The sequence below is a fragment of the Micromesistius poutassou genome (assembly GCF_964030765.1).
Source record: "Micromesistius poutassou genome assembly, chromosome: 10".
Taxonomy (NCBI): Eukaryota; Metazoa; Chordata; class Actinopteri; order Gadiformes; family Gadidae; genus Micromesistius; species Micromesistius poutassou.
In genome coordinates, this window is record NC_140280.1 from 3,284,168 (window position 1) to 3,311,005 (window position 26,838).

Genomic DNA, 26,838 nt, shown 5'->3' on the forward strand with positions numbered 1-26,838 from the left:
ATTCTTCAGCCTTAACACTCCTGTGGCCCTCCAATCTAATGTGTGTAATTTCGTATTGGAATGTTTAAAACTTTGTTTTGATATTTTGTTTACATATTTGCTTTGCAGATTGGAAACGTCACTCCCAATGGTATGGCTGGACCCCACACACACACACACACACACACACACACACACACACACACACACACACACACACACACACACACACACACACACACACACACACACACACACACACACACACACACACACACACACACACACACACACTACGGCTGGTCTGCTAGACGGCTCTGGACTTGATGAAGCCTGCTGTCCGCACCGCCCCTCCGGACCTCCGTGGAGGTTGACGGGCGTACGGCGGGGAATCGAACATGCGATCTGACTCTCGTAGTGCCTTACCGAACGGCATCACGGCAATGCAACTTCACTTGGACTCACTCGACGAAGAGACATTTCAGGACTAATACGTTCGGAGTTCGGTGGAAGACTTTATAGGTTTTGTTTTCACGAAAAGCCATCGGTCCTCGATCTGAACATTGTTGAACATGTTGAATAGTTTGAATCCTCTGCAGACATTTTTGTGGTGAAAACTTTTGAGTTTGGGTTTAATGTTATACTTAGAGTAGTGAAGTCATCTAGTTATTTTACGATAAGGTTTTATTTTCAGTGCTATATTATAATACAATTTAATTCATAGACTAAGATCAATAATAGTGATGACATGTTTTTTTTTTGTTATCGGAAGATGTGAATACTGAGACTGGGTGTCCTCTCAAATGGCTTTGGTCCTGCTCATCCCTGAAGCCAAAGAGATAATATAAGTGCAGCTATGAGATACCTGGTTTATACGTTCAGCATCCAGCCCAGCTACAAACATAAGACTGAATCATCTACAGCCAGGAGCTCTTAAAGAGCACTTGGAGGTGTCATCCAAAATAAGACTGCATTCTGTACAAAATGTACTATTACACATTTAATAAAGTTTATATTTAATATCTCTTCCACCCCCCCATATGCAGTTGAAATGCCCCATCAGCAGTGGAGTTTTGTATCACATTGCGTTGTTTGGGGTTGAACATGAGGTGGAAGTGGAGAAAAATGTTTAAATGTTTATCAAGATAGAGCTAAAGATGCTTCACATATACGGCTGAACCTTTTCTTCGTTTTGGTTTTCTCTCCCCAAGTTAAATGCATGTTGAACTGTTAATGGCTTAACCGAACCGCACCGTAAATTTAAAAGATTAAAATCCCGGAGTGGAACCGTTTCCATTGCTAGCAGATGGATGAGTGGCATGTAGACACAGGACAGCCCATGTACAAATACTTTTATTACATTCTTTTCCTAAATAAAAGTAACTTTTTGATATTTTGTTCTGTATATTCATTTTGTTTGGTTGTATTCAATACCTGCTTATATGTGTGAGTACTTTACACAAAAATGTTTTTGTGAATTGAAATTCTTAAAACTGATTTGCTTAATTAGGCCCTTAGATTAAAGGAGCCGGGACCGTTTTACGGTTGGAGATTTTACAATTTAAGAAATCTGCCTGGATTTTTTCTTGTGTAAATAACAATAGAGCTCTCCCTGATGAATCTCAAAACCCTAGTTATTATACAATGCATAATAACATTACATTTACAGCAATGTCAAAAGTATGCGTTCGTACAAGAATTTTTATCACCAAGGAAACATGATTGTTTTACGAAATAAAAGCATGAGACCAGATCAAAGTAACACTAAGAAATCCATTATTTATTGGTTTTAAAAAAGCGTACACGTGTTGAGTACAGCAGATTAAAAACTCCAAAAAGTTACTTGAAACAGTTGTAGTCCAGTACAGAACTTTAGAAGTGGGGTTTTTGTATTCTTTATTTTACAATTCTGCATTTTCAGGGAGAATGAAACTGGCATTTTTTTTTTTGTCATTTTATAAATTATGTAAAAACCTGAAAACACAAAACAGTGAACAAATTGTGACATACATCGGAAAAAAAAATCCCAAACAAAAAAAAACATGATTTGTATTTCATGTTCCCCTCTTTATTATTGTACACATAATATACAAGATGGTCCTTTGTATCATGTATCCACCTAAACGCTCAGATTAAAAGGGTTCGCGGGAGAGCTGGGCGCGGTCTAAAGGCTGAGGCCACACCAGAGACTCGAGACACACTGGGTGCTCACGTAAAAAATCATAACACTTTCAGGTGATCTACAGGAAGTACATTTAAAATGAAACATAAAAACAGAGCCGAGAGTCACAAACTACAGCGGACCTCTTCCCGGGCCGCGGCGACAACGGAAAGCAAAAAGAAGATCTAGTCCGGGACATGGAGGGCTGGGAGGTGCTGATAAAAGCTTCTCGGGTTCTGAGGAGGAGAACACCATGAGGACCATGAGGACCAGACACATGGAGGACACTAGAAGACCTGGAGGAGTCTTACCTGCACCGTGGGGGAGCACACTATCTGTGCTTGTCTGACGATTTATGAGTGATCACATTAAGGGAAACAGCCATGTTGTTTATAAGAACAGGTTCTAGACAGACGGACAGAGAGACAGACTGAGGGACAGAGACCGACATAAGCAGAGAGGGAGGATGACAGACAGACAGACCGACAGAAAGAGAGGATGACAGATAGACAGACAAAGGGAGGATGACAGACAGACGGACAGAAAGGGAGGATGACAGACAACGTACAAGCAGAGACATGGAAAATGTCAGACAGACAGACAGACTAAGACAGTGAGGTCCAGAAATTAATTTCAAGGATATTGCTTCTTCTCTTCTTTTCCACTGCTGCTGTCTCTCTTCTCCTTCTTCTCAGACTTCTCCTTGTCGTGACGAGACTCCTAAAGACGGAAGATAAAATGCATGTCAACGGTGTGGTTCTGTCTGGACCTTCTCCAGCTCTCCAGCGGCCACTGCTGGAGAGCTGGACAGCAGACGAAGACCGATGGCCTCCAAGAGGAGGACTACATGAGAACCTCTGATGGGAAGACTGTGAACTATGGGACTGTATCAGTGGGGGGGTCGGAGAGGGCACAGGGCTCCCAGTTGGAGTGTTCTTGGTTCCATGCCCCATTTCAGTAGTCCCCCTTTGGCCCCTCCCAGCCCGCTCATCCTCATGCTGTAGTAGTCCTGAACACTCTTCACAACTCACTGCTCTGGAATTTAACACATTGTGGAATCTAGAAAGAACTTGAAATGTGATTCTAACTATTAACTCCCAACATGTTATTACCCTGTGTGTGACTAGTTAGAGCAGAACCTTCAGGAGAGCCCTAGTCTCTCCTGAAGGCTACATGTCTGAACAGCCCATACAGGTGTGTGTGCGCGGAGTGGGCCAGCCCATAATAATAAGTACCGAGGGGGAGCTGACCTTCTTGCCTCCAGAAGAAGTCCTCTCGGGCTTCACAGAGTCGCTCTTCTCCTTGCTGGAGGACTTGGAGCGTTTGGTCTTCTCCTTCTCTGCCGAGAGGGGGGCGTCTGAGGACGGGCTGGTGCTCTTGCTGTTCTTGCAGGAGTCTGGGGGAGTGTGAGACGGGCATTATGGGAGAAGAAGGGGGGGGGGGTTATGAGAGAGTGAGACAGGGGGGGTATGGGAGAGTGAGACGGGCATTATGGGAGAAGGGGGGGGTTATGAGAGATGAGAGACAGGGATTATGGGAGAGTGATACATGGGTATGGGAGAGTGAGACGGGGGTATGGGAGAGTGAGCCAGGGTTATGGGAGAGTGAGTCAGGGTGATGGGAGAGTGAGACAGGGATTATGGGAGAGTGAGACAGGGATTATGGGAGTGATACATGGGTATGGGAGTGATACAGGGTTATGGGAGAGTGAGACAGGGGGTATGGGAGAGTGAGACGGGGTTATGGGAGAGTTAGACAGGGTTATGGGAGAGTGAGGCGGGGGTTATGTGAGTGTGAGGCGGGGGGGGCTGGAGGCTGTGTTTGGGGTGAGACACGTGATGATGAAGGCAACGGGAGCTCACTGGTTCCGTTCTCGTCCTTCCTCCTCTTGGTCTCCAGGTTCACCTCCGGGTCACTGATCATGTGGTCCTGAGGAGAGGAAGATGGAGAGGTCACTATTGTCTCACTCCCTTGTCACCACACGTCACACTACAACATCTCACTCCTTGGACTCACAAGAAACTCTCTCTGGTCTCACTGCAGAATCTCACTTCCTGGACTCACTACAACATCTCACTCCCTGGTCTCCCTATATAGTCTCACTCCTTGGTCTACAGCATCTCACTCTCTGGTCTAACTACAGCATCTCACTCCCTGGTCTCCCTATATAGTCTCACTCCTTGGTCTACAGCATCTCACTCTCTGGTCTAACTACAGCATCTCACTCCCTGGTCTCCCTATATGGTCTCACTCCTTGGTCTACAGCATCTCACTCCCTGATCTCCCTATATAATCTCACTCCTTGGTCTACAGCATCTCACTCTCTGGTCTAACTACAGCATCTCACTCCCTGGTTTACTAAAGCATCTCGCTCCTTGGTCTCACTCCAGCCTCTCACGCCCTGGTCTCCCCACTCACCCTCTTCCTCTCCTTGCGTTCCTTCTCCTCCTTCTTGTCCTTTCCGCGTGGCGTGGCGTCGTTCTCCTTCTTGTCCTGCTCCCTCTCTCTGCTCTTGGAGCGCGACACACAGTTGTAGCCGGGGTGTTGCTGCGGAGACGAGGACACGTTACACACACTGATAAGCAGGAGAACACCGCCGGCTAACCTGAGAGCCCTCCCGCACTACAACCCTGAGAGGAACACCTGGTCCAGGATGCTGAATACTGACACGGCGTAAGTCCCCTACTGGTCCATCTGCCTTAAAATTCTCCTATCCAATAAAATAAATATACACCGATATAAACTAAACCCTGCTGGTGCGATTGGGTTGGTACTAACCGCAATTTGGAATATTTAAGAAAGGACAAAACTATCCTTATGACTCGCTGTAAATACTAAACACAGACAGAAAGACAGTCAGAGAAAGAGACAAGATAGAGAGAGGACAGAGACTGACAAGTTAGAGAAAGAAGACAGACAAGATGGAGGGCGAAGACAAAGACAAATAGAAAGACAAGGCAGAGAGAGTAGGGGTGTAACGATCCATCGGTGTAGATCGATACATCGATTGATTGGTGAACGATCCAACTGCTTTGATGCAACGCCCAAACATCGATGCATATTGCTGTATTATACGCTTTTATTTTGACAATCTCCTTGCGGGGTGTTTGTAAAACTTTCTGCGCAAGTGCGCCAAGCTGCTCACGTATCCGTTCACCAGTTAAACGAGGCAAGCAGGGACAGCGAGCGCATGTGTGAGCGCAAGGATGGCTAGTTTCGGTTTGTGTTGCCAGATTAGGCTGGAAAAAATGGGTAATCTGCCCAACGTGATTGAAAGTAGCCCAATTGGGCGGGAAGATTTGCCCAAACTGGCAACACGGACGGCTTATCCTAACAGCCAAGATGATTCCGAGGGATGTTTTGTTTTTAGAAGAAAACTATCCACACAGATAGGTTGGGAATGGTCTATGTTAAAAATGAAAGATCATTACAGGCTCTTTAAGTTAAGCCATGAAAAACCTTTTGCACTCAAATGCAATGTGGCACTTTATTATTTGTATTAAAAATGGATTGTTTTTGTTTTAAATATCCGGAAGAGCAAAGAAATAAAATAATGAAATTATAATTAAGTTGTTTTTTGTGAGTTGAGTGATATGATATCGTCTCATATCCATCGCATGCCCCTGAATCTAAACTGTATCACAGCAGACGTTTGATATTGGCAAATATCGCATTGTTGTCCAATTATTCAATTTAATATCGTATCTTGATGAAACCAGAGATTTACCCCTAAGAGAGAGACAAGGCATAGAGAGACAAGACAGTCAAGACAGACTAGAAAGAGCAAGAGACACAAGAAAGACAACAGACAAGACAGACAGATATAGAAAGACGGACACGCTAGAGCAGACAGACATCTAAATCAGGACTTTTCCAGGTGAAAGCTGTGAGGGACTCGAACAGGCAACGTTTCTCGTCGTTCCTTCAGATACAACCTCAGAGCAGCTCCCTGTAATAGCCTGTGGTTCCAGGTCTCCCTCTCTGCTCTGGAGACGAGGAGGGTTAGTGGGTTAGTCCCTGACCGCTGTCTCCATCCCTACGGCCCTCACTGTCCCGTGAACATGCTTTCTCTCTACACTTTTCAAAATGAAGGAGTCATTGTTCATTCTGCCTCAACTGGGAACACCTGGTTGATAGCTGCACGCTGAACATCACGCTACTAAGTAGTTTCAACCACTTAGCTCTTAACTGAAGGGACTCAGTCTGCATTTTGCAGCAGCAGGTAAGGGGTGAGGCCATGGGGGATAGAACCCAGAGACCTAAACACCACAGGTCCATCCCCTTGTGACTCCATGACCCTCAGCAGCATAAAGCTTTCTTAGACTTTAATAATTTGACTATCGTCTAGTTAACGACACCTTCCATGTTTGAGTGAGAACCTGGTCATTTTGAGTCCGTTTGAACCAGGAAGGTGGAGATAACTAGCAGACCATGTTAGGTAAGACAGAGGATCAGGCTGTAGGAGAGTAGGGGTCAAACCTTGCTGGCTGAGTCCTTAGGGTCGTTGTTAGCGTCCTGTAGGAATGAATGGACATGACAGATGAGCTGCTGCAGGAGGGGGGAGGGGAAGAGGGGGGAGGAGGGAGAGGGGGAGGTGGAGGAGGCGGCCCGCTTCTTCTCCGATCTGACCTCTGACCTTCGGGGATCAAGGCTTGGACAAGGTCAGGATACCTGGAATGTCAATACTTGGAAAACCCTGAGCATGGAGAAAAATAGAGATGTCTACAGAGAGCCATGTTTCTGGAGCTTGTCTGCAGCGTGTGGTGGGAGGGCTGAGCTGGTGTGTGGCTAAAGTGCTAAGCGCTAGGTGTGCTAGCGCCAGTGTGCCAGTGCTAGGTGTGCTGGCGCTCCCAGTGTGCTAGCACCGGGTGTGCCAGCGCCAGTGTGCTAGCGCTAGGTGTGCGAGCTCTGCGGCGTGCGGTGCGTCTGAGTATCTGTCACTTACAGGTGGAGACACGCTGGAGCCTACACCTCCTGGCTGCACGCAGGGCTACTATTACACCGCTAGCGTTGCCCTGGTTACCGTCGTCTCTGGGGACATCTCTCCCGCCTCTTCCTCCTCTCCTTTCCTTTCTCCTCTCCTCCTTTCCTTTCTCCACTGCTTCCTTCATTTCTTTGGGGGAGGGGCTGTGTAGCTCAGCTCTCCTCCGTTTGTTTGAGGGCAGGTGGGGGTGTGGGGGTCTTCCTGGTGCTGGTGGCGTCTCTTCTTGGTTGTGTGTGGGGGGGGGGGGGCTTGAGGGTGATAGGGGTGCTGGTTGTTGGGGGGTGGGGTGGGGTGGGGGGGGTGTCGTCGCTGATGGGGTCACAGGAAGACCTCTGGAGCCGCCAACGCTGAACTGGGTACCAATGGCCGCCAATCCGTCTTCTGGATCTGCGTCAGGGTGGGGGCATGGCCAGGGGGGGTCGGGGAGCCTGATCACCGCGCCCGGACAACCAGCATCGGACCAGATCGCGGGGGACCGGGTCTTGGGTGGACCGGGTCCTGTAAGACCGGGTCGTGGGGGACTGACTGGTACAGACGACGAGAGAACCTCTAAAGTGCTTGAGCAGGATCTTCTGGGAACATTAACTGAGATGGGGGGGGGGGTGGGAAGGATGGGGGGCTCCAACGCTGGTGAAACACGGAAGATAAAAACTCTTTTCCGAGAGACTGAACTGGGGGGGGGGGGGTGGGGGGACGGACTTTGATTTAAACTTTAGTTTGGACCTTTTCCCCCGCAGCGGGACTGCGCGGGCGAGTTGTACCGCGTGGCACAACGGCACAAAAAAACATCTTCTCAAGGCACTACGACTCTGGTTCTTTAATACGAAAATACTGCTCTCTCATAAAATCATTACATCTACATAACGCTCCTGGGGGGTAAGTCCATCAGGCTTAAAGGTGGAGGGGGGGGAGACAGAAGAGTCCATAGAGAGTGCTGGGTCGGGGGGGGCTCCTGGCTCCTGCTGGGGGTCTCCGGAGGTCGGACGGCCGGGGTGTGAGAGGCAGAGAGGGGACACGACCTCAGGCCATACTAACCTTTACAGACGACGAGTGGGATGGAGACGAATGGCTGTCCAGCTTTCGCCTTTTTGTTTCTGGGGAGAGAGAGAAAGAGGTCAGAGGTCGTGAGATCCGAGGCTCAGGTACACTTCCTACGGAGGAAGTGGGAGGCGTGACCCCGTGGGGGGGGCGTGACCCCGCGCAGAGCGACGTGTAGCCACTCACCCCTCTCAGTTTCAGACTCCAGTCTGGGGGGGGGCAGCTTGGCTCCACCGGTGGCGCCGCGCTCCTTCTCCTTGCTCTTGGACTCCCGGGACGCCTCCTTGGCCTCCTCCTTGGCGCTGCTCTTCTCCTCCTTCAGCTTGTCCCGCTCCGCCTTGGGGGTCCGCTCCTTACCCTCGCGCCCCGCCCGCTCCTCCTTGGCCGCTCCTCCTCCTCCGCCGCCGCCGCCGCGCTCCTCCTTGCCGCCGCCGCCGGCTCCCCGCTCCTCCCGTTTGTCGCGGCGGTCCCCCTTGGTCTCTGGCGTGCTGCCGGGTGTCTTCTCCTTCTTCTTCTCCTTCCCGCTCTTCTCCTTGTCCTCCTTGGTCGTCTTGGTGCTGTGGGAGAAAGGAGGCGCACCAGTCAGTACGCCAGACGGTAAACCAGTCAGTACACCAGTCAGTACCGCTGCTCCTTCACTAGGAGGCAGCCTCTGATCACAGGAAGTGGTCACTGACCTGTTGGGAGCTGAGTTCCCGTTGCTGGTGGTGACCTTTGCTGTGGTGCTGTTGGCTTTGTTCACTGGTTTGGTTGTTCCTGCAGTCTTGTCTTTACCGCGATCTGGGAAGATATCACAGACATTTAGACACCAGCTAAACATCACATATATCCTTATGGAGCTGGAGAGACAGAGGAACAGACAGAGAGGGGGAGGAGGGGGGGTAATGCAGGGAGACAGATAGAGGAACAGACAGAGGGGGAGGAGGGGGAGGTAATGCAGGGAGACAGATAGAGGAACAGACAGAGGGGGAGGAGGGGGGGTAATGCAGGGAGACAGATAGAGGAACAGACAGAGGGGGAGGAGGGGGAGGTAATGCAGGGAGACAGATAGAGGAACAGACAGAGGGGGAGGAGGGGGGGTAATGCAGGGAGACAGATAGAGGAACAGACAGAGGGGGAGGAGGGGGAGGTAATGCAGGGAGACAGATAGAGGAACAGACAGAGAGGGGGAGGACAGAGGGCTGAGGGCCTCACCTCCGTCCTCGGCCCCTGGGTCCTCCGTCTTGCTGGCCGGGGCCTTGCTGGCCAGGGGTCCGTTCTGCTGGCCGGCCAGGGCGGTGCTGCGCACCGGCTGCTCCTTGTGGTGGAACTCGTTCTCCGGGACCATGTGGGCCTTACGCCCCTTCAGCTGGCCCGAGTACCTGACACACACGCGCACACACACACACACACACATAAGGAACCGCTACTAGTATGGCTCAACCCCACCATCAGGCTACTGCTTCAGCTAGCCCCATCTAACCCCATCTTGGATTAGCTAGTGCTAACTCCATCTTGGATTAGCTAGTGCTGACCCCAGCTTTCTTAGCAAGAGAGCTACACCAAGCTATCCGGTGTAAACGCTAAGCTGTAGCGCGGCGCCGCAGGGGGCCCCAGGTGAGCGGCGTTACCCCATGGCCAGGGCGTAGAGGTCGGGCCTCTTCTCCTTCTCCTCCAGGCAGATCTTGTGGACGCGGCACTCGAGCGCCTGGCCCAGATTCAGCACCTTGGGGTAGCAGGGCAGGATCTTGGTGAGCACTATCAGGACGTTCCTGATGTGGGTGTACTCGCCCGTCTCCAGGCAGTGCACCGAGGCCTGGGGGTGGAGGTCACAGTGTTGGCTACAGCAAGAACACGGTGAGGGCAGTAAAGGTGGAGGTCACGGTACAGTGAGGACAGTATAGGTGGAGGTCACAGTGTTAACTAGAGTAAAAGGTGGAGGTCACAGTGTTAACTACAGCAGGACATAGCGACGACAGTAAAGGTGGAGGTCATACAGCACAACACAGTGAGGACAGTAAAGGTGGAGGTAAAAGGTCAATCTTCCTCCACAACAGTTTGTACTAATCTGCTGAATACGTGTATGGAGAAGAGGACTCTCCTCACGCAGAGGTACAGAGCAGAGTTACTGTAGCACAGAAGTAGGAGACCAGAGAGAGCCACACTAGCGTCCCTGGGTGTTCTCCGTGCAGCAGAACACAGTGCGGACAGTAAAGGTGGAGATGCTGAGACAGCAGACCATAGTGAAAGACACTAATGGGCGGAGGTGGTTACCTTGGTGAGCATGTAGTGCCACTTGTGGACCACGTGTCTGAAGTTCTCGTAGTCCAGCTGGTCGGCCTTGTTCCCTCCGTCGAAGCCAGTGGCTCTGAAGATGGTCAGGAAGCCGGGGTAGTTGGCGCACTCCTGGACGCACGGGACAGGAGGAGTTAGCATGGAGCTAGATAGCACGAGGTGAGTTAGTATGTGCCTAGTTAACATGCGGCTACTGAGAATGTGGCTAGTGAGCATGCGGCTAGTGGGCATGAGGCTAGTGGGCATGGGGCTAGTGGGCATGGGGCTAGTTAGTATGTGGCTAGTTAGCATAGCACTAGTGAGCTAAATTAGGAAGCTTTGATTTGCGCTCTGCATTAAGCACAATGTGTTTTTATCGCTTTAACCGAGTGTGAGCAGAGTGAGCTGCAGCCCTGTGGTGGTCCGTCTCAGTGTGCGGGTCCAGACGTTGAGGGAGGGGCCTACCTTCTCGTAGATGGAGCGGTCGCTATGCCAACGCGTCACCGTCTCCAGCATGCAGCAGAGGAAGCGTCCGTAGCGACGCGACTCGTTCTCCGTACAGCTGGCCACCGTGTAGATGATGGCCGAGAACACCTGGGAACACAGCAGCACCGTCAGAACCAGCACCACCCTTCAGAGCCAGCACCACCCTTCAGAGCCAGCACCACCCTTCATTGCCAGCACCAACCGTCAGAGCCAGCACCACCCGTCAGAGCCAGCACCACCCTTCAGAGCCAGCACCACCCTTCAGAACCAGCACCACCCTTCAGAGCCAGCACCACCCGTCAGAACCAGCACCACCCTTCAGAGCCAGCACCACCCTTCAGAACCAGCACCACCCTTCAGAGCCAGCACCACCCGTCAGAACCAGCACCACCCTTCAGAGCCAGCACCACCCTTCAGAGCCAGCACCGCCTTTACTTTTTTTAGGACTTTTTTATGTTTCTATGAAGCCGATGCGTCAGAGAGGCGCTTGATTATATAAACAAGATAATAAAATGCTTGAACAACATGCCTGTTCGAGAGTCCATGATTGTTTTCCTAGACCAGCATATCAGGTATCTGATATAAATAGGCTGACCACATCCGAGAAGCGGAGGCATTAGTTTAAATATAGATCTCAATCAGACTCCCCGCTCCTGTTACATCACATCGCCATGTTGTTGTTGTCGGTGTAATGGTGTGTGTGTGTGTGTTTGCGCGTGCGTGTGTGCGTGCGTGTCCTACCCGGTCGTAGCACAGCAGGGTGCAGAAGTTGGGGGTCTTCTGCTGGTGCACCAGCTCTACGAAGCGAGCGCAGTAGACGGCGTCGATGGCGGAGAAGATGCAGCGAGGGAATAGACAGAGCTGCAGGAACTTGGTGATGGTCTCGTTCTTCGTGGATTCTGGACAGAAGACACAGGAGAAATACTCTTAAGTAAAACTAGGAAGACTGAAGACCCCAGAACCCTAAAGTCTGGTTCCTCTCTCTGGTTCTCAAAAATAGAACTGAACTTCATCTATTTACACTTCAGCAATCTAGCAAGAGGCTTTCATCCAAAAACTTACAGTGAGGTCATATGCCACAAGGGGCAGGTAGGGGTCAGACAGTACAGAGACAGGTCATTAAGGAGCAGGTAGGGGTTAGACAGTACAGAGACAGGTCATTAAGGAGCAGGTAAGGGTTAGGTTAGTGGCCCGTGGGACAGTGGAACTTACTGGCCAGTAACCAGTTGTCCTTCTCCAACTTGAGGCGGTGCAGGACCCTCTGGACGTGCTCCAGCTGCTTCCTCTCCTCCTCCAGCAGCTTGTCCTGCAGGGCGGTGCAGCGCTCCTTCTCCTTCTTCTTCTTGTTCACCGGCTGGAGACACAGAGACGTTACAGCAGAAAGCTCTCCCCGACCACGCTGACTTTGTGTTGCAGGATTCAGGATGTCTCATCTTTCTTTTTGTATTTTTCATGATTGTTAAAGTGTTTCCCCTTCACAGTAAGAGCTTTGGATTGACATCAAACAGAGAGAGGGAGACAGAGAGATCGAGGGGAAGGAGGGAGATGGGGAGAGAGATAGAGAGAAAGACAGGGAGAGATGCTGTGTGTATGTTATACTATGTGTGTGCTGTAAGCCGGGTGTGAAGTGTGTGCACGGTAAGCTGTGTGTGTGTGAGGGTGCATGCAGTGTGTGTGGTGAGCTTGTGTGAGTGTGTGCGGTAAGTTGTGGGTGCGCATGTGTGTGTGTGTGTGTGTTAGCGCTCACTATCTCAGGGTTGTCCTCGATGGCCTTGATCTGGACCTTCAGCTTGTTGACCTCCCTCTCGTAGGCGGTGTGGGGCGCGGCCAGGTCGTACATGGTGAGGGACCAGAAGGTGGCGTAGAACTGGGGCCGCAGGTCGTCCCAGACGCGCGGCGGGTGCAGGGACACCACTGCCTCGTGCACCGGGCCCATCACCTGCTCGCACGCCGCCACGTATTTGTGCACCTTGGGCTGCTGCCGGCTGCCCTTCTCCGCCTTCTTCAGCTCGTCGTAGCGCGACTGTCGCCGCGGAGGCAGAGGACAGGGGAGGGAGCAGAGGGGGAGGAGTTGAGCGTGATAAGGACTTCATTAGGGTAAGACGTTCTGTGTGTTGATAGGTTGGGTTATGAATGGGCCATTGAGTGAGGAGATGGTATTCTCTATGGATACGACTATATACTATAATACAACTATAATATACCAATGAATATGAAAAGACCTCTCTGGTGGATCTAGTTAATGGACGGTCGTGCAGCATGGTGTGAACAGACGGAACGTTGGATTGTATTTTGAATTATTCTTTTTGGAGACTCAACCGTTCCATTGGCCTGCTTGGTGTTCCTGCTTGGTCATGTGCACATAAACAGGAAGTGGAGCTGACCGGGATATGCCGGTGTTCGAGTCATGTGCACATGAACAGGAAGTGGAGCTCACCAGGATCTGGTGGGCGTACATGGGCCGGGACAGGAAGAAGGCCGCGTCGTGGGGCGTGTGGAACTTGTTGCACAGGATGTCGATGGAGGGGACCCTCTTGATGTAGTCCTCCGTGCTCAGGTTGGAGGCCAGGAACCCCCCAAACTGGACCAGGGTGTCGTGGCACTGCGGGGGGACAGGGCGATGACATGATGATGATGCTGGGGATTGGTTTAACTCGTTCACTGGCATGCCACAAACGTACCAGGAAATAAAATCAATCGTGGTGCGTTTAAATTAAGGTTGCTCTTTCTAACGTATGCATACGACCTGTACGACAAAAAAAACATCTTGTCCGACGTCAAAGCACCTCAAGACCTCTGAAGGACTTGAAGGAGAAACTCCCCGAGATGGCCGTAATAAGGCCATGCTGTAATGGCTTTTTCATATATAATCCTTTATCAACTCAGCCTGGGTCATCAAAGGGCTACATGCTGGCGGTGATTGGCAGCGACGGCCACACGCAGGCTGATAGCGTGGATGGAGATACACGGCATCCTGTCCCCTAGATCGATAACCCTCTTTCAGACCAAGTCTGTCTACGGTGTCTGTGAGTCCTTCAGGCACGTCTAGAGATCAGCAGTCAGAGACGAGTCCTCCAATCAGGATTCACCTCCACCCTCCTCCCCAAGCCCCGATGGCTGCACTGCGACACCTTAAAGGACTGCAGATGGGGAAGGTGTGACGGCCAGTACTCTGGAGTACACTACCAGGAGAGACCACTACCAGCTACACACCTGCATTGGACCAGGTCTCTGTTAGCTCTAGGACCAGGAGACCTCTAGGATCAGAGTGCCCTTGGACCAGGTCTGTTAGCTCACAGAGAGCTAACAGAGAAATGGTCCAATGCAGGTGTGTACCTGGTAGTGGAGCTAACAGACCTGGTCCACGGTGGGGATGGTAGTAGAGCTAGACCATGTTCAGGACAGGTCTGTACCTAGACATATAGGTCATGTAGGCCCTGATACACTTAAAACAAAAGCCAAACTGCGCAGACAGTACTCTCAGACAAAATGGCAAGGTTGCAACCAGATCCGGCGTTGCTAGACTGCTAGACTAGTCCAACTCTTCCTACAAGCACCCCCTTACTGGTCAACAGAACCATTTGAATTGGCCTGCCTCACGGCCGACACATCAGTTTATGAACAGCCCTCAAATCACAGTCACCCTCTTGTATAACGGACACATCACAGAGACCATCTTGTATAACGGCCCACACATTACAGAGACCATCTTGTATAACGGACCAGACATCACAGTAACCATCTTGTATAACGGACCAGACATCACAGTAACCATCTTGTATAACAACCCGTAAATCACAGTGACTATCCTGTATAACAGCCATCAAATCACAGTGACCATATTGTATAACGGCCCTCAAATCACAGTGACCATATTGTATAACAGCCCACACATCACAGTGACCATATTGTATAACAGCCCACACATCACAGTGACCATATTGTATAATAGCCCACACATCACTGTGACACTCTTGTATAATCGAGACATCCCAGAGATCATCTTGTATAACGGACACATCACAGTGGTCATCTTGTATAACCGCCCACACATCAGTCTAAACAGCGCACACATTTGTGTATAACCACTCACCTGGTCATAGAGCTTCCCCACCAGCTTGAGGTGCTTTTCGCCCCCCTCCAGGAACACCACGCCATTCCTCTGCTGGGCCATGAGGAGGCAGAGGGGCAGGGCCAGCTCATGGTCCAGCAGCGCGTCCTTCAGCCGCTGGGACGACTTCTTAGTGTTACGGATCTGACCAAAGTACCCCCCCTGAGGATGGAGAGAGAGAGAGACAGAGGGAGGAGAGAGAGGAGGAGGGGGAGGAGAGGACCGGAGGGAGAGGACCAGAGGACAGAGGGAGGAGAGAGGGAGAGGAGGAAGGGAAAGGAGAAAGAGAGGGAGAAGGAGGAGAGGGAGAGGAGGGAGAGAGGAGAGAGAGAGGGCGAGGAAGGAGAGGGAAAGTGGGTGAAGGAGAAAGAGTAGGTGAGGGAGACCACATGAAGATAGATTAGAAAGTCTGCTGTGTTCAGTTTTATTGATCCATTCAGTCTTCCATTTTTGAACACAGATGATTTGTTGGGTAAATGTACACAACATGGCAGACGAAACATGTAGCACTAGGCATCAGATGGGTGGGGGTAGTAGTGTCCTGGTAGTAATGCAGTATCCCGCATTCAGTTCACCCACCCAGCTAGCGTTGAGAAACCAAGATGGCCATCTAGCTTCCGCAAACACAGAGGGTTAGGAACCAATACGGGCGTCCAATTCCCCCACCCACCTACGGTTGAGAACCAAGATGGTCTTCCGGATCCCCCCGGAATGTGGCCCACAGAGCGAGTGTGAGCAAGGTGAGACGCTCACCTCTGCTTTGAGCTGCTCTCCGCCGGTCATGGCCTCCAGCTGCTCCGACGTCATCTCGTCTGTGATCTCGATGCCGGCCATCTTCTGCACCACCTCCTTTAGAATCAGCAGGTCGAAGCTACACACACACACGCACAGACACACACATAGTCACACACCCATTGACAGACCTCAGACAAGAGTTCAGAGAGGATTCACCATCTCCATTCGGTTCTTTCATGAATAATGTGTTAGGTGGATCTTTTACTTCAACTCATTTTAATCACGGGTGGTTCCAGTGAGAACGGAACCCCCAACCCAGCCTCGATGAAGACCCAGCCTGCCTTTAGCTCCTCAAATAAACCGCTACAAACACCGTGTGAACAAGAGTTTCACAATAATTCACAAGAGTTTCATCAGTTGAGGTGGTGTGTTGGAATCAGTACGTTATACCCCCAGATTCAAGACTTCCAGCTCTCTGAAGTCTGGGGGGAGGGGGGGGGGGGAGCGGTATGGGAGTGTTCGGACCCCTGTGGAGGGATGTTCTGCAACGTTGAGAACAGCCACGCTCAATTGAACCCAAACACTCGGTGGTTATTCTGGAGACGTGGGTGTCGTGAGCATTGCTGCGCTGCTCATACAAACCAAAACACAAACCACTCCATTAGGGGAGTCATGCATAGCTAAGGGGTTTCACTAAGTTCTGCTGGACTATCGGGACTCCTCTGTCTGTAGTTCCTAGGATTATTCATTCATTCAGATTGCACAGCAGCTCAAAAAAACCCTCCTCCAGCAGGACTACTTTGCCTGCTCTGGGCACAAAGACATTTTAAACCATTTTTATATTTTCACGTACAAGTATGCTTGTGTGCATTTTGTTTATGCTTACATCTATTGATATTTTCTGTATTTCCTGTGTATTCCAGGCTGTGTATTATGTGACATTAACTATTCTCCATTAGTTTCCCATCTTGAGCAGTGCAACCGTTGTACACTATTCTTCCTAGTCATTCATCATAACAATAATATTTAGTCATAGTCCCGTTAAGACAGGTGGGCTTCTGTGATTGGTTACCTCTTCCCTGCCTTCAGTTGATTGGTCACATACTGGAGCAGCCCGGCCAGCTCGATGGGGTACTTCCTGAACACCGCTCCACACAGACTGGCCAGACCTAGGGACCGGGTCACATGACACCATCACATGGCCGCGCACACAGAGAGCCGATTGGCTGAGAGCATCGACAACAGGGGAACGTACTCTGCAGCCAGGAGGAGATGGTCGTGTCATCGTGTTTCATCTTCTCCTTCTCCGGATTGGCCAGAGCCTCGATGATGCAATCTGATTGGTCGGTTAAGAAAAGAAGTGCAGCAAAAAAACACAATGCCTGCCTCCCCATTATGTATGTGATGTAAGTATTTTATTCTATTACACACCACCAATTATACATACATTCTACTAACACGGCTTACTGCTCACCCCTAGAACTACTCTACCCTGTCCAGTAGTTAATGAATATACACACTGTGTACATATAAATGAATAGTATATAAGTTGTGTACTTTGTTGTGTTCTAGACTGGTGAGTGGTTCAGGACAACTTGTGGGTCTAAAGAGAACCTGTAGGAACCGGGGGGGGACCAGCCCATCTCAAGATCACCAGAGCCATCACACCCCAGACCTGCGGTCCTTATTGTACTTCAGTGAGAGGAGGCCAGCAAAGTCTAAAGATGATGCTGCTGGTCTCAGATCTGTACCAGCTCATCCCAAAACCCCCAGAGCAGGTTGGACCCCACAGAAGGTAAAGTGTGCATGTGGAGGATACAGGCCAGCAGGTCGTAGTTCAGGGACGTGAGGTACTTCAGAGAGTCCACCACCGGCCCAATCAGATTGTCGTACCACTGGATCTGGGACAGGATCTGTAGAGACAGGAACATCACAGTCATGACCTGGATGAGTTCACTAAATGTTCAAAACAAGCCGATATACACCAACATCTGCCTCCATCTCTTTTTCTGACACTATACAATGGTGTCAGAATAGTGGGATGTTTAAATGTTTCCAGACGGGAGTGACATGCTTCAGCCATCCTCTGAGTCCGATATCCTCGTATGCTGCTCGCTGAGGGAGCTTCTTTCCCCTTCAGTGAGGTGGGCGCGAGGAGGGAGCTTACGTAGTCGAAGAGGATGGTGGGGTTGCTGTGGCTGAGCTTGCCAATCTGCCTCCCCGACGGCTTTACGTTCTCCTTGGTCAACCGCCTGGAGACAACGTCAACACACGTCAGCATGCATCAACACACGTCAAGACAGGAAGAGCTGAGCACAACGCTGCCCAGCTTCCTGGCTGAAACAGTCACTGATAAAACACCAAAGTGAGGGTTGATTGGAACAGACTTCACAGTAAAAACGGTTTCACTGAAGAAAAATAGAGGTTATTATTCCTGAGGTTTAAAGATTTATTTTTGGCAATTTTCAGCTTTATTATAGAGAGAGACAGAGAGGAAAGTGTGGAAGACAGAGGGGAAGACATGCAGTAAATGACCCAGGCCAGATTCGATCCTGGGTCTCTGCGATTAGGACTGTGCCTAATATATGGTATGCGCCTTAGCCCAGTGCGCCACTGGGGCGCCCATTCCTGAGGTTATAAAGTGGTTTATGTTTAAAGGACACGTGGAACCAAACCCACCTACAAATGAGAACCATTCAACCATGGTGTCAATATTGAGTGCTATATAAATAAAGTTGCCTTGCCTAGCAGGCAGTAGGCAGCAGTTACCCATGGTTCTGTCCATGTTACCTAGTTAGCCCTGGTTCTGTCCCTGGTTCTTTCCCTGGGTTTGTCCATGGTTGAGGTGTACAGCATAGGGTCAGGGTAACTCTTACTTCATGATGTACTTGGCCCGGTCGATGGTCTGGGCCTTCACCTTGACCAGCAGAGGATGGCTGGAGTACGTCTCGTTCTTCCACTGCCCGTACAGCCGGTACCTGAGGAACAGGACACACGCTACAGTCGCATACAAGGGCACACGCTTCTGTGTGTGTGTGTGTGTGTGTGTGTGTGTGTGTGTGTGTGTGTGTGTGTGTGTGTGTGTGTGTGTGTGTGTGTGTGTGTGTGTGTGTGTGTGTGTGTGTGTGTGTGTGTGTGTGTGTGTGTGTGTGTGTGTGTGTGTGCATAAGTAGATGTGCAGGTGTGAGTCTCACCTGTGCTGGTAGGGGAACAGCTTGAAGAGGCCCCAGACCTCTTCAGACAGGCAGGCGTTGCACTCCAGCAGAGAGAGGGAGGGGAGGAGCACCTGGTCCGCGATGCTCAGGAAACAGCTTAGCAGCGTCTCCTGGAGTGACACGCACAGGAAGTCAGACCTCTTTAAACCCTATTTAAACACCCCCTGTTTAAATAGGGTTGTAAATATGCATACTATTATAATAGTTTAACTCACCATCTTGTCTTTGAACTCAGCTCTGTTCTCGGCCAGGTACTGTGGACAGAAACAAGAGTCAGAACGAGAGAGGCCTACTTCATTCATCTACCCGAGAGAGGCCTACTTCATTCATCTACCCGAGAGAGGCCTACTTCATTCATCCTGAGGGGTCATGGGGCTGACCTCTCTCATGAAGCCTGAGCACTCGGGGTCATGGGGGGCCTACCTCTTTCATGAAGGCCTTTCCCAGGCGGACCACCTTGGCGAAGAGGATGGGGTCATGGGACAGGTGGGGCCCCAGGTAGCACAGCATGCTGAAGGTGTCCTGCCGCAGGTCCTCAAAGCTCTCTGCTGGCCGGGGGGTCCTGCGGCTCCTCAGGGGCCTCAGCACGCGGCCCTTGGCCCCCTTGGGAACAGCGGCCCTGTGGGGGTCCAGTCACAACATTAAGAACCACCGGGCTTAACGCGTGACCTGTGGGGGTCAGGTCACATCAGTAAGAATCCCCAGGCTGGATCACATGACGTGCGAGGGTCCACTCCAGTCACAACATTTAGAACCCCAAGGCTGAACACGAGACCTGTGTACATTCTAAACAGCATCAGTCACATGAGGTACACCAGCGGTACAGAGGGTTTGTGGTGAAGCTCACATGCGATAGAGGGGGTCCACGGTGAGGTGCACCAGCTCTACAGAGGGTTCGTGGTGAAGCTCACATGCGATAGAGGGGGTCCACGGTGAGGTGCACCAGCTCTACAGAGGGTTCGTGGTGAAGCTCACATGCGGTAGAGGGGGTCCACGGTAAGGTGCACCAGCTCTACAGAGGGCTCATGGTGAGGCTCACATGCGGTAGAGGGGGTCCACGGTGAGGTGCACCAGCTCTACAGAGGGCTCATGGTGAGGCTCACCTGCGGTAGAGGGGGTCCACGGTGAGGTGCACCAGCTGGCAGAGGGCCAGGGCGATGGCCTTGTGCGAGGTGGCATAGAAGGAGGGCATCTGGTCCATGATGCTCTGGGCGTGGTGCCAGTCCCCGATGCGGAGCAGGGCTTCCAGGAGACCCAGCTTCTGGTTGTCTGGAGGCTGTAGGGGGGGGGGACGGGGGACAGGAGACCCTCACCCGGTCAGAGTCAGCTTAGAGGGTCCTGAATGTTACCGCCAGGTGGGAGGTCCATCAGCATTACACGCTGTTTCACACTCCTTAACGGCTATGCAGGCTGTATGGTTTCACCAGCCCCGGGAAATACCAGCCTCTTGTCTGACTTCAACAGGACCTAAGCGTCTTGTTGGCTTTGTGTTGCAGAGATCTGAGGTCGACACTAGTTCCCCTCAGTCTGCCTGTGGGCATCCTAGAGCCATAACCCCTCTCCCTCTCCTCAAAAGAATACTCAAGACTTTCGGGGAGACAGTGAAGCGCTGTAGCAGCCCATCGCTCCACTCCGATCGGGTCTGACAGCGTTTGCCCGTGTTAGCAAACATCCACAGAAGCAAGTGAGCGTGACCAGCCGTTAGTGAACCAGCCTAGCGTTCCTCCAGTGTGGAGAAGAGGAAAATAACCCTCCCATACAGTCAAGAGTATTCCTTCAATGTTACATAATAGGAACTGGGGGAAACAACCGAATTACCAAGACACTATATCTCTGATTGCATTCATACGATGCTGGACCAGAGAAGCTCCATCAGTACACGTCTTGCTCTAGATAACTCACTCCCCTCCGTGCCTCAAGTCCTCCTGGACTCAAACGCCCCCATCTGGGCTGACTGAAGTACACCTTAGGTCTACACGTCCCCACCGCCTCAGGGTGAGGAGGGAGCCTTACCTTGTCGTTCTTCTCCTCCTCCTTCTCCTTGTCCTTGTCCTCGCTCTTCTCCGAGGGCACCACCACCATCACCAGCTTTCGTGCGATCTGCTTGGCCTCCTGGATCTCCTTCTTGTGTTCCTCCACTATACTGACATCTTGTGGTAGGAGCTGGAAGCACACGGACATCAAGATCAATGACTCCTCAACATCAAACACAAACCCATCCCTGTGGGACCCTGGCAGGCCTGGATTCAACCCATCCGTCACCAGCAAGGTGCTGGGAAGCTAACTACCTTTACAGGAATAACCCGTGAGGCAGTGTGAGTGTGTGAGTCAGTTTGAGGCGGTATGAGTCTGGTTCAGTGTGAGGCAGAGTTCTCATGGTCTCTTACGTGTACATAGAGGTCCTCCAGCTCTACCAGGTTGTGGTGGAGCAGAGCAGCAGCGATGTGGTACAGAGACCTGGGGGTTTCCTCATTAGGCTCCTGGAGTGAGGGGGAGAAGAGAGGAGAGAGAGGAGGGACAGAGGGAGAAGCAGAAGGAGAGAGAAGGAGTGGGGAAGAGAGCGAGGAGACAGAGGGAGGAGGAGAGAGACAGGGTGGGGAGGAAAAAGGGAGGAGAGCGACGGTTAGGAAAGTTTGGTTGTACGCTGGAAGCTAATGCAACTTCATCACGGCTGCAACTTGGATTAATGAACAACAACAAATTTAATCTTTAGATTTTTGATTAATGGATTAATCATTTTGCCTTTTAAAACTAGGGATCGACCGATATGGATTTTTTGAGGGCCGACACTGGTACAGATTTTTTTTCATCAGCCTTAGCCGATGACCGATCCCAATTTTCTTGAGCCAATACTGCTTTTGCTCCCTCAATTTACATCATAAAAATGACAATGATAACAAATGTTTGTCTCGATTTAAAAAAAAGGAACATTTATTGAACTGTCTGTAAATCAGCAGGGGAAAAAAAATATATATATATATATATATATATATATATATATATATAAAAATAATAATAAAAAAAAAGGTGGAAAAAAATCGGCTGATGCCGATACACATACATAAAAAACGCAAATATCGGCCGGCCGATATGTATATCGGTCGATCACTAATCAAAAGGTCATCAAAAATGCTTGATTGTAAACTGTCATGTCACGTACCTGTAGTGTTTGGGCTCCGGGTGGGACACAAACTACCTGTTAGAACGCAAAAACCTCTAGAACAGCAGGGGGTCCTTACCTGGTAGAACTTGAACTTGAAGCCCAGCATGTGGCAGAGGGTAAGCGGTTCACACATGTAGGACTTGATGAGGGAGAGGAAGAAGTGGTCCTGGTCTGAGCGGCCCTCATACACCTCCAGGATGATGTCCAGCACGCGGTTGGGGTCCAGGTTGAAACAGCCTGTGGGGAGAAGAGACAGTGAGGAGGAGATGTACTGACTGCAGCATGAATGGAGCGAGTTCAGAGTGACGGCAGCAGTGGCTGTAAACACACTGGCATTGATGGGAACATATGACATACGTACCTATGAGTGACTTGATGCTCTCCAGCACCACGTGGCTGGTGATGTTTCCAGACAGGTCCTGCCCCAGCTCTGAGATCAGCTTAGCGTATCCCTCGTTCTCCTCTCGCAGCAGGTTGAACTTCTGCTGCTTGTAGCTGGGAACACGAGACTAGACGTTACCTTCATAGTGACATAGACACGTCTACGCTCCAACAACAAGCTGACAGAAGAGCTGCTCTGAGCCATCAGCACTCTGGGTGCTACCCGTCTCTCTGTCCAGAGCCCTGGGACACAAGGGGGCTCAGGTGAGGAGACACCGGTACGTCCAATACGGCCTGTATAAACTACAGTACTATCACTCTATAGCAACTACAGTATTCCACTTATACACACTGTTACTGCAACAAAACTACAGTGCTGCACTTCTACACATCATTACGGCAACACAACTACAGTACTTCACTTATACACATTGTTACTGCAACACAACTAATGTAATGTCTTATACACACTGTTACTCTATCACAACTACAGTACTCCCCCCATATACACTGTTACTGCAACACAACTACAGTAATGACTTATACACACTGTTACTGAAACACAACTACAGTAATGCACTTATACACACTGTTACTGAAACACAGCCTACACTTATACACCCTGTTACTCTATCACAACTACAGTAACGCACTTATACACACTCTGTTACAACACCAACGATAGATGCAACAGGTGCCATTTCTTACCTCTCAAGTCAAACTGACCACAGCCATAAACGTGCAGCACAAACTAAGAACCATTACCAGAGACACTGACTGAGCCAGGGAGGAAAACAACAGTTCCCACGTTTTTTGATACACAGGGACATGCAGGAAGCACAGAGTACTGAACTTCTTCAGGACTTACAATAGCTTGGTCTTGATTTTGACGATCTTCTGGTTGAACTGGTGGGCCTGCTTTATGAGCCCCAGAGACTCCAGGGTGTCTGGATCCAAACGTTCCTTCAGGATCACCTCTGGCACGAACATCTGGAGGACATTAAGCTCATGATCAACATCTCGTGTATTTGGGCTCCTGATATCCTCAGCTTGTTAGCACCGGTGCTACCAGCTAATACAGTTACCGTCCAGCCCTGCTATTGCTTTCATCCAGTGGGAGATGGTTCTACTACATCTCCACTAACTATGCTTACATTGTTCTCATGCTAAAATTAAATTGATGATAAATATTTATACAAACATCCTTTTACTCCTAAAATTACAGCAACGCAACTTTGGCAAGAGACACACCTGCATCAAACTGAAGTATCATCATGTGACTAAAGCTCATCAGGACAACGTATTGCGGAGGCTCACCAGACACGCTCCGACCAGCTGTGTGTAATTCTCCCGTCTGTGTTTCTCTTCCATGGCACCTGTCTCGATATCTGGAACCACAAGACCAGGATTCATATTCCACGTCTGATCCAACATTGACATTAAATGGATATCACTAATCATCTAACACGCGCTGTGAACAATGTCATTAAGAAGCAGATAGGGGTTAGAGAATAGAGACAGGTCATTAAGGAGCAGGTAGGGGTTAGACAGTAGTGACCGGACATTAAGGAGCAGGTAGGGGTTAGACAGTAGACAGGTAATTAAAGAGCAGGTAGTCTGTTATTTGTTGAGCATGTTAGGGCGTTAGTGTACATGTTATATATTGAGCATATTGGTGTGTGTTATTGTCCTTGTAAATGTTATTTGTTGAGCATGTTGGTGTGTGTTATTAGAGAGATGTTGTTTGATGAGCATGGCGAGGCTACTCACCCAGTATGCTGAAGACATCTGCCAGTATGGAGGCCATGTCCTCTCGGAGTTCCTGTAAGCACACCATTAGTTCACTTTGACATTGGAGGATGGGGATTCAAGATTAAGATGTTGATTGATTCTATATCCCACATAGGGGTGTCACAGAACAGGAGGAAATACAGATCCAAAAAGAGATACCATCGTTGAAATATACCAAACATGTACAATGAGCTTCCATGACAAACTAAGAGCAGTAAGTATGGAACGGTAGACATGGCAGAATGTGCATGTCTGCAACCACAGGGTTCACTTAATATTTACCATCATGTCTCCAAGGACAGAAGCAGCCAGATCCAGCTTGAGGTTACCCTGAACCACCTGCCAGCACAGCTCATATAGGGCCGTCTGCATGTCTGTACGCACACACACAAACACACCAGTTAATACAGTCTGCAGAATAAAAGTCTGCAGAAGACGCACACAGTTCCAATACTGCATAAACACACCATTTAAACTCTGCACACGCACACATTTTAGACTGCCCAGTAACACACAACACAGTCAGAATAACTCAATACAGTCTATATTAACTGTTGTTCAGCATAATCAACACACAAGACATATGTAATGATTTAATCTCCCCTTAGATAGAACCAAAGTCCATGTCTTGTATAGGTTTGAATATATGATGTTATATGTAGATAGGACAGAAGGTCAAGTCTTGGTATAGAAGGTGTAATATGAATGCAGAACATCTTAAAGTGTTCATAACACTTGATCTCACCTCTAACTTCACAGCCATGGTTTGGTTTCTCTGAGAGATCCTTACACAGTTGAACACTGGGAGAAAGAACCAAGAAACATCAGTCATGTATACCACCTCCAACATTCAAACAAGGGTTTCCTTAACCCTTGGTGATGGAAAAGAGGGTCAACACAAGATGGAGGTCATCAAAATCGCAAAACTCAACACCCTAATTTACCATTTAGGATCAAAACATTCAATTTGATCATTCCCATTTGTAACGATGATGCCATTGTAGTTCTATGTCAAAATAATTAAGGATTTCAGGAGCAACATCCATATTTTCCACATGCATGGCTTAAAACGAAGTCAAACATGAAACAGTGATTATTCCCAGTTAACCATAGCTTTTAACAACAAGGAGGTGTTTTAAGAATATGGGGGGCCACCAATATTTATTAACATCGGGGCCACCATGAATAGTTAGAATACGTGTATAACTATTTTAACACGACAATCATATTTTGGTCGATTTTATTAAACATTGGAAATAAAAATCTGCACTCATATGTTGCTCCGCTTTTTCAACAGAAGGATTTGTTGGATACTGAGAGCTTACGGCCAGATGGAAGACATGTGCTCGTAATGGCCCATCATCTTTAACACCAAACATAACATCGTGATATAATCCCAAATAATATATGATATTGTAAGTATTGTTTTGTTCTCCGGTACAGAGCCGATGGAGGAGCCACAGACGCAACAGTTCCTCCAGTCCTCCCTCCTGGACGAGCTGCACACGAATCAAACTAACTCCCTGCTGACCGCGATCCACTCACTTTGATAACGCGACTAATTAACCTACGACTAATTAACCTGCGCTCAGTGGTAATGAGCTCTTTATGCTAATAAAGAGCCTTTAGGCGGCTTGCGGTTAACTGTGGTGTTCGGCTTGTAAAATGTGTTCGTTCACATTGGACATGATGTCTTAGTTTGATCAGGAAGCGATTCCGAGTGAGGGGGCTCATAAAATAACAATATGATGCCTTCCCGCGTCCGACCCCCCAAGGTACATCCATGGCTACCGAATCCCCCCAAAATAAGTGACACAGCGAGCAGGTCAGTGCTGCTGCCTGAGCTAACGCTGGAGCTAGCACCACAGCTAGCCTAGCCGTTAGCTCTATCCACATACACAGGGGTTAGCTGCTAGCCTAGCCGTTAGCTCCATCCACATACAGAGGGGTTAGCTGCTAGCACCACAGCTAGCCTAGCCGTTAACCACGCTGAGCAGGACGGTACGACCAAATCATGCAACTCTTATTTTCAGCACTTTCGTATGGAAAACTTATTCTTTGAGTTATGGCTGAACGGTGTGACTTACAACTCGTGTTTTCCAGATTTTTCCCAGTTTTTGATCCAATCAGTCTGGAGGAGTAGTGTCGCCATCTTCCACTAGACAGCCCGGATGTCTGGCTGGCTGTGTCCGCTCAGGGTCAAGTGTTCTCGGGCGCCCCCGGTGGCTTGCCTCCGCTAGCCGCTGCAGGCCCGCCGGGCGCCCTGGTGGTGCAGTGGGATAGTGCAGCTCTTCGTTAGGGGGCAGAAATAAATAACTACTGTTGTACTTTATCACTGCCCAGAAATATTGCGGTTACTTTTTCTACTGACATAGTGTCCTTATCTATTGGTTATTGTGAATTTGCTTTCTGGAATTATTTTCCACACATACCAAATATATGTGCCGCAATGTTATTTGTAACTTCAAAAACACACACGTTTATGCATGAATCTTTCCGTGTGTGAACACTACGAATGTCTTTTCTTTCTTTTCATTGTAA

The 26,838-nt window shown here is 49.6% G+C and overlaps 1 protein-coding gene across 6 annotated transcripts; it reads right to left on the reverse strand.

The window, feature by feature from the left end:
- Positions 1–1,738: 1,738 nt before the first annotated feature.
- On the reverse strand, positions 1,739–26,478 carry thoc2 (THO complex 2). Of its 6 annotated transcripts, none has more exons than XM_084474292.1 (39): positions 26,385–26,478; positions 25,043–25,098; positions 24,580–24,671; positions 24,277–24,328; positions 23,824–23,894; positions 23,375–23,496; positions 22,487–22,620; positions 22,202–22,362; positions 21,350–21,442; positions 20,976–21,125; positions 20,066–20,238; positions 19,386–19,581; positions 19,178–19,216; positions 18,942–19,072; positions 18,624–18,725; positions 17,915–17,999; positions 17,567–17,660; positions 17,003–17,083; positions 16,820–16,916; positions 15,766–15,883; positions 14,995–15,174; positions 13,339–13,503; positions 12,649–12,924; positions 12,114–12,255; positions 11,643–11,800; positions 10,881–11,009; positions 10,416–10,547; positions 9,773–9,957; positions 9,357–9,523; positions 8,840–8,942; positions 8,349–8,719; positions 8,160–8,218; positions 6,620–6,655; positions 4,559–4,687; positions 4,003–4,069; positions 3,391–3,536; positions 2,784–2,860; positions 2,452–2,499; positions 1,739–2,376 (listed from the first exon to the last, which is right to left on the reverse strand). In XM_084474292.1, the coding sequence occupies exons 1-38, from the start codon at positions 26,447–26,449 to the stop codon at positions 2,472–2,474; spliced, it is 4,662 nt and encodes a 1,553-aa protein (XP_084330418.1). In that variant the 5' UTR covers positions 26,450–26,478; the 3' UTR covers positions 1,739–2,376; positions 2,452–2,471. The 6 variants fall into 6 exon arrangements, 4 of the variants coding, with proteins under 4 accessions (XP_084330418.1, XP_084330419.1, XP_084330416.1 ...); XM_084474293.1 differs by having other exon boundaries at positions 2,452–2,491; positions 2,782–2,860; XM_084474290.1 differs by having other exon boundaries at positions 3,376–3,536.
- Between the last annotated feature and the right edge of the window lie 360 nt (positions 26,479–26,838).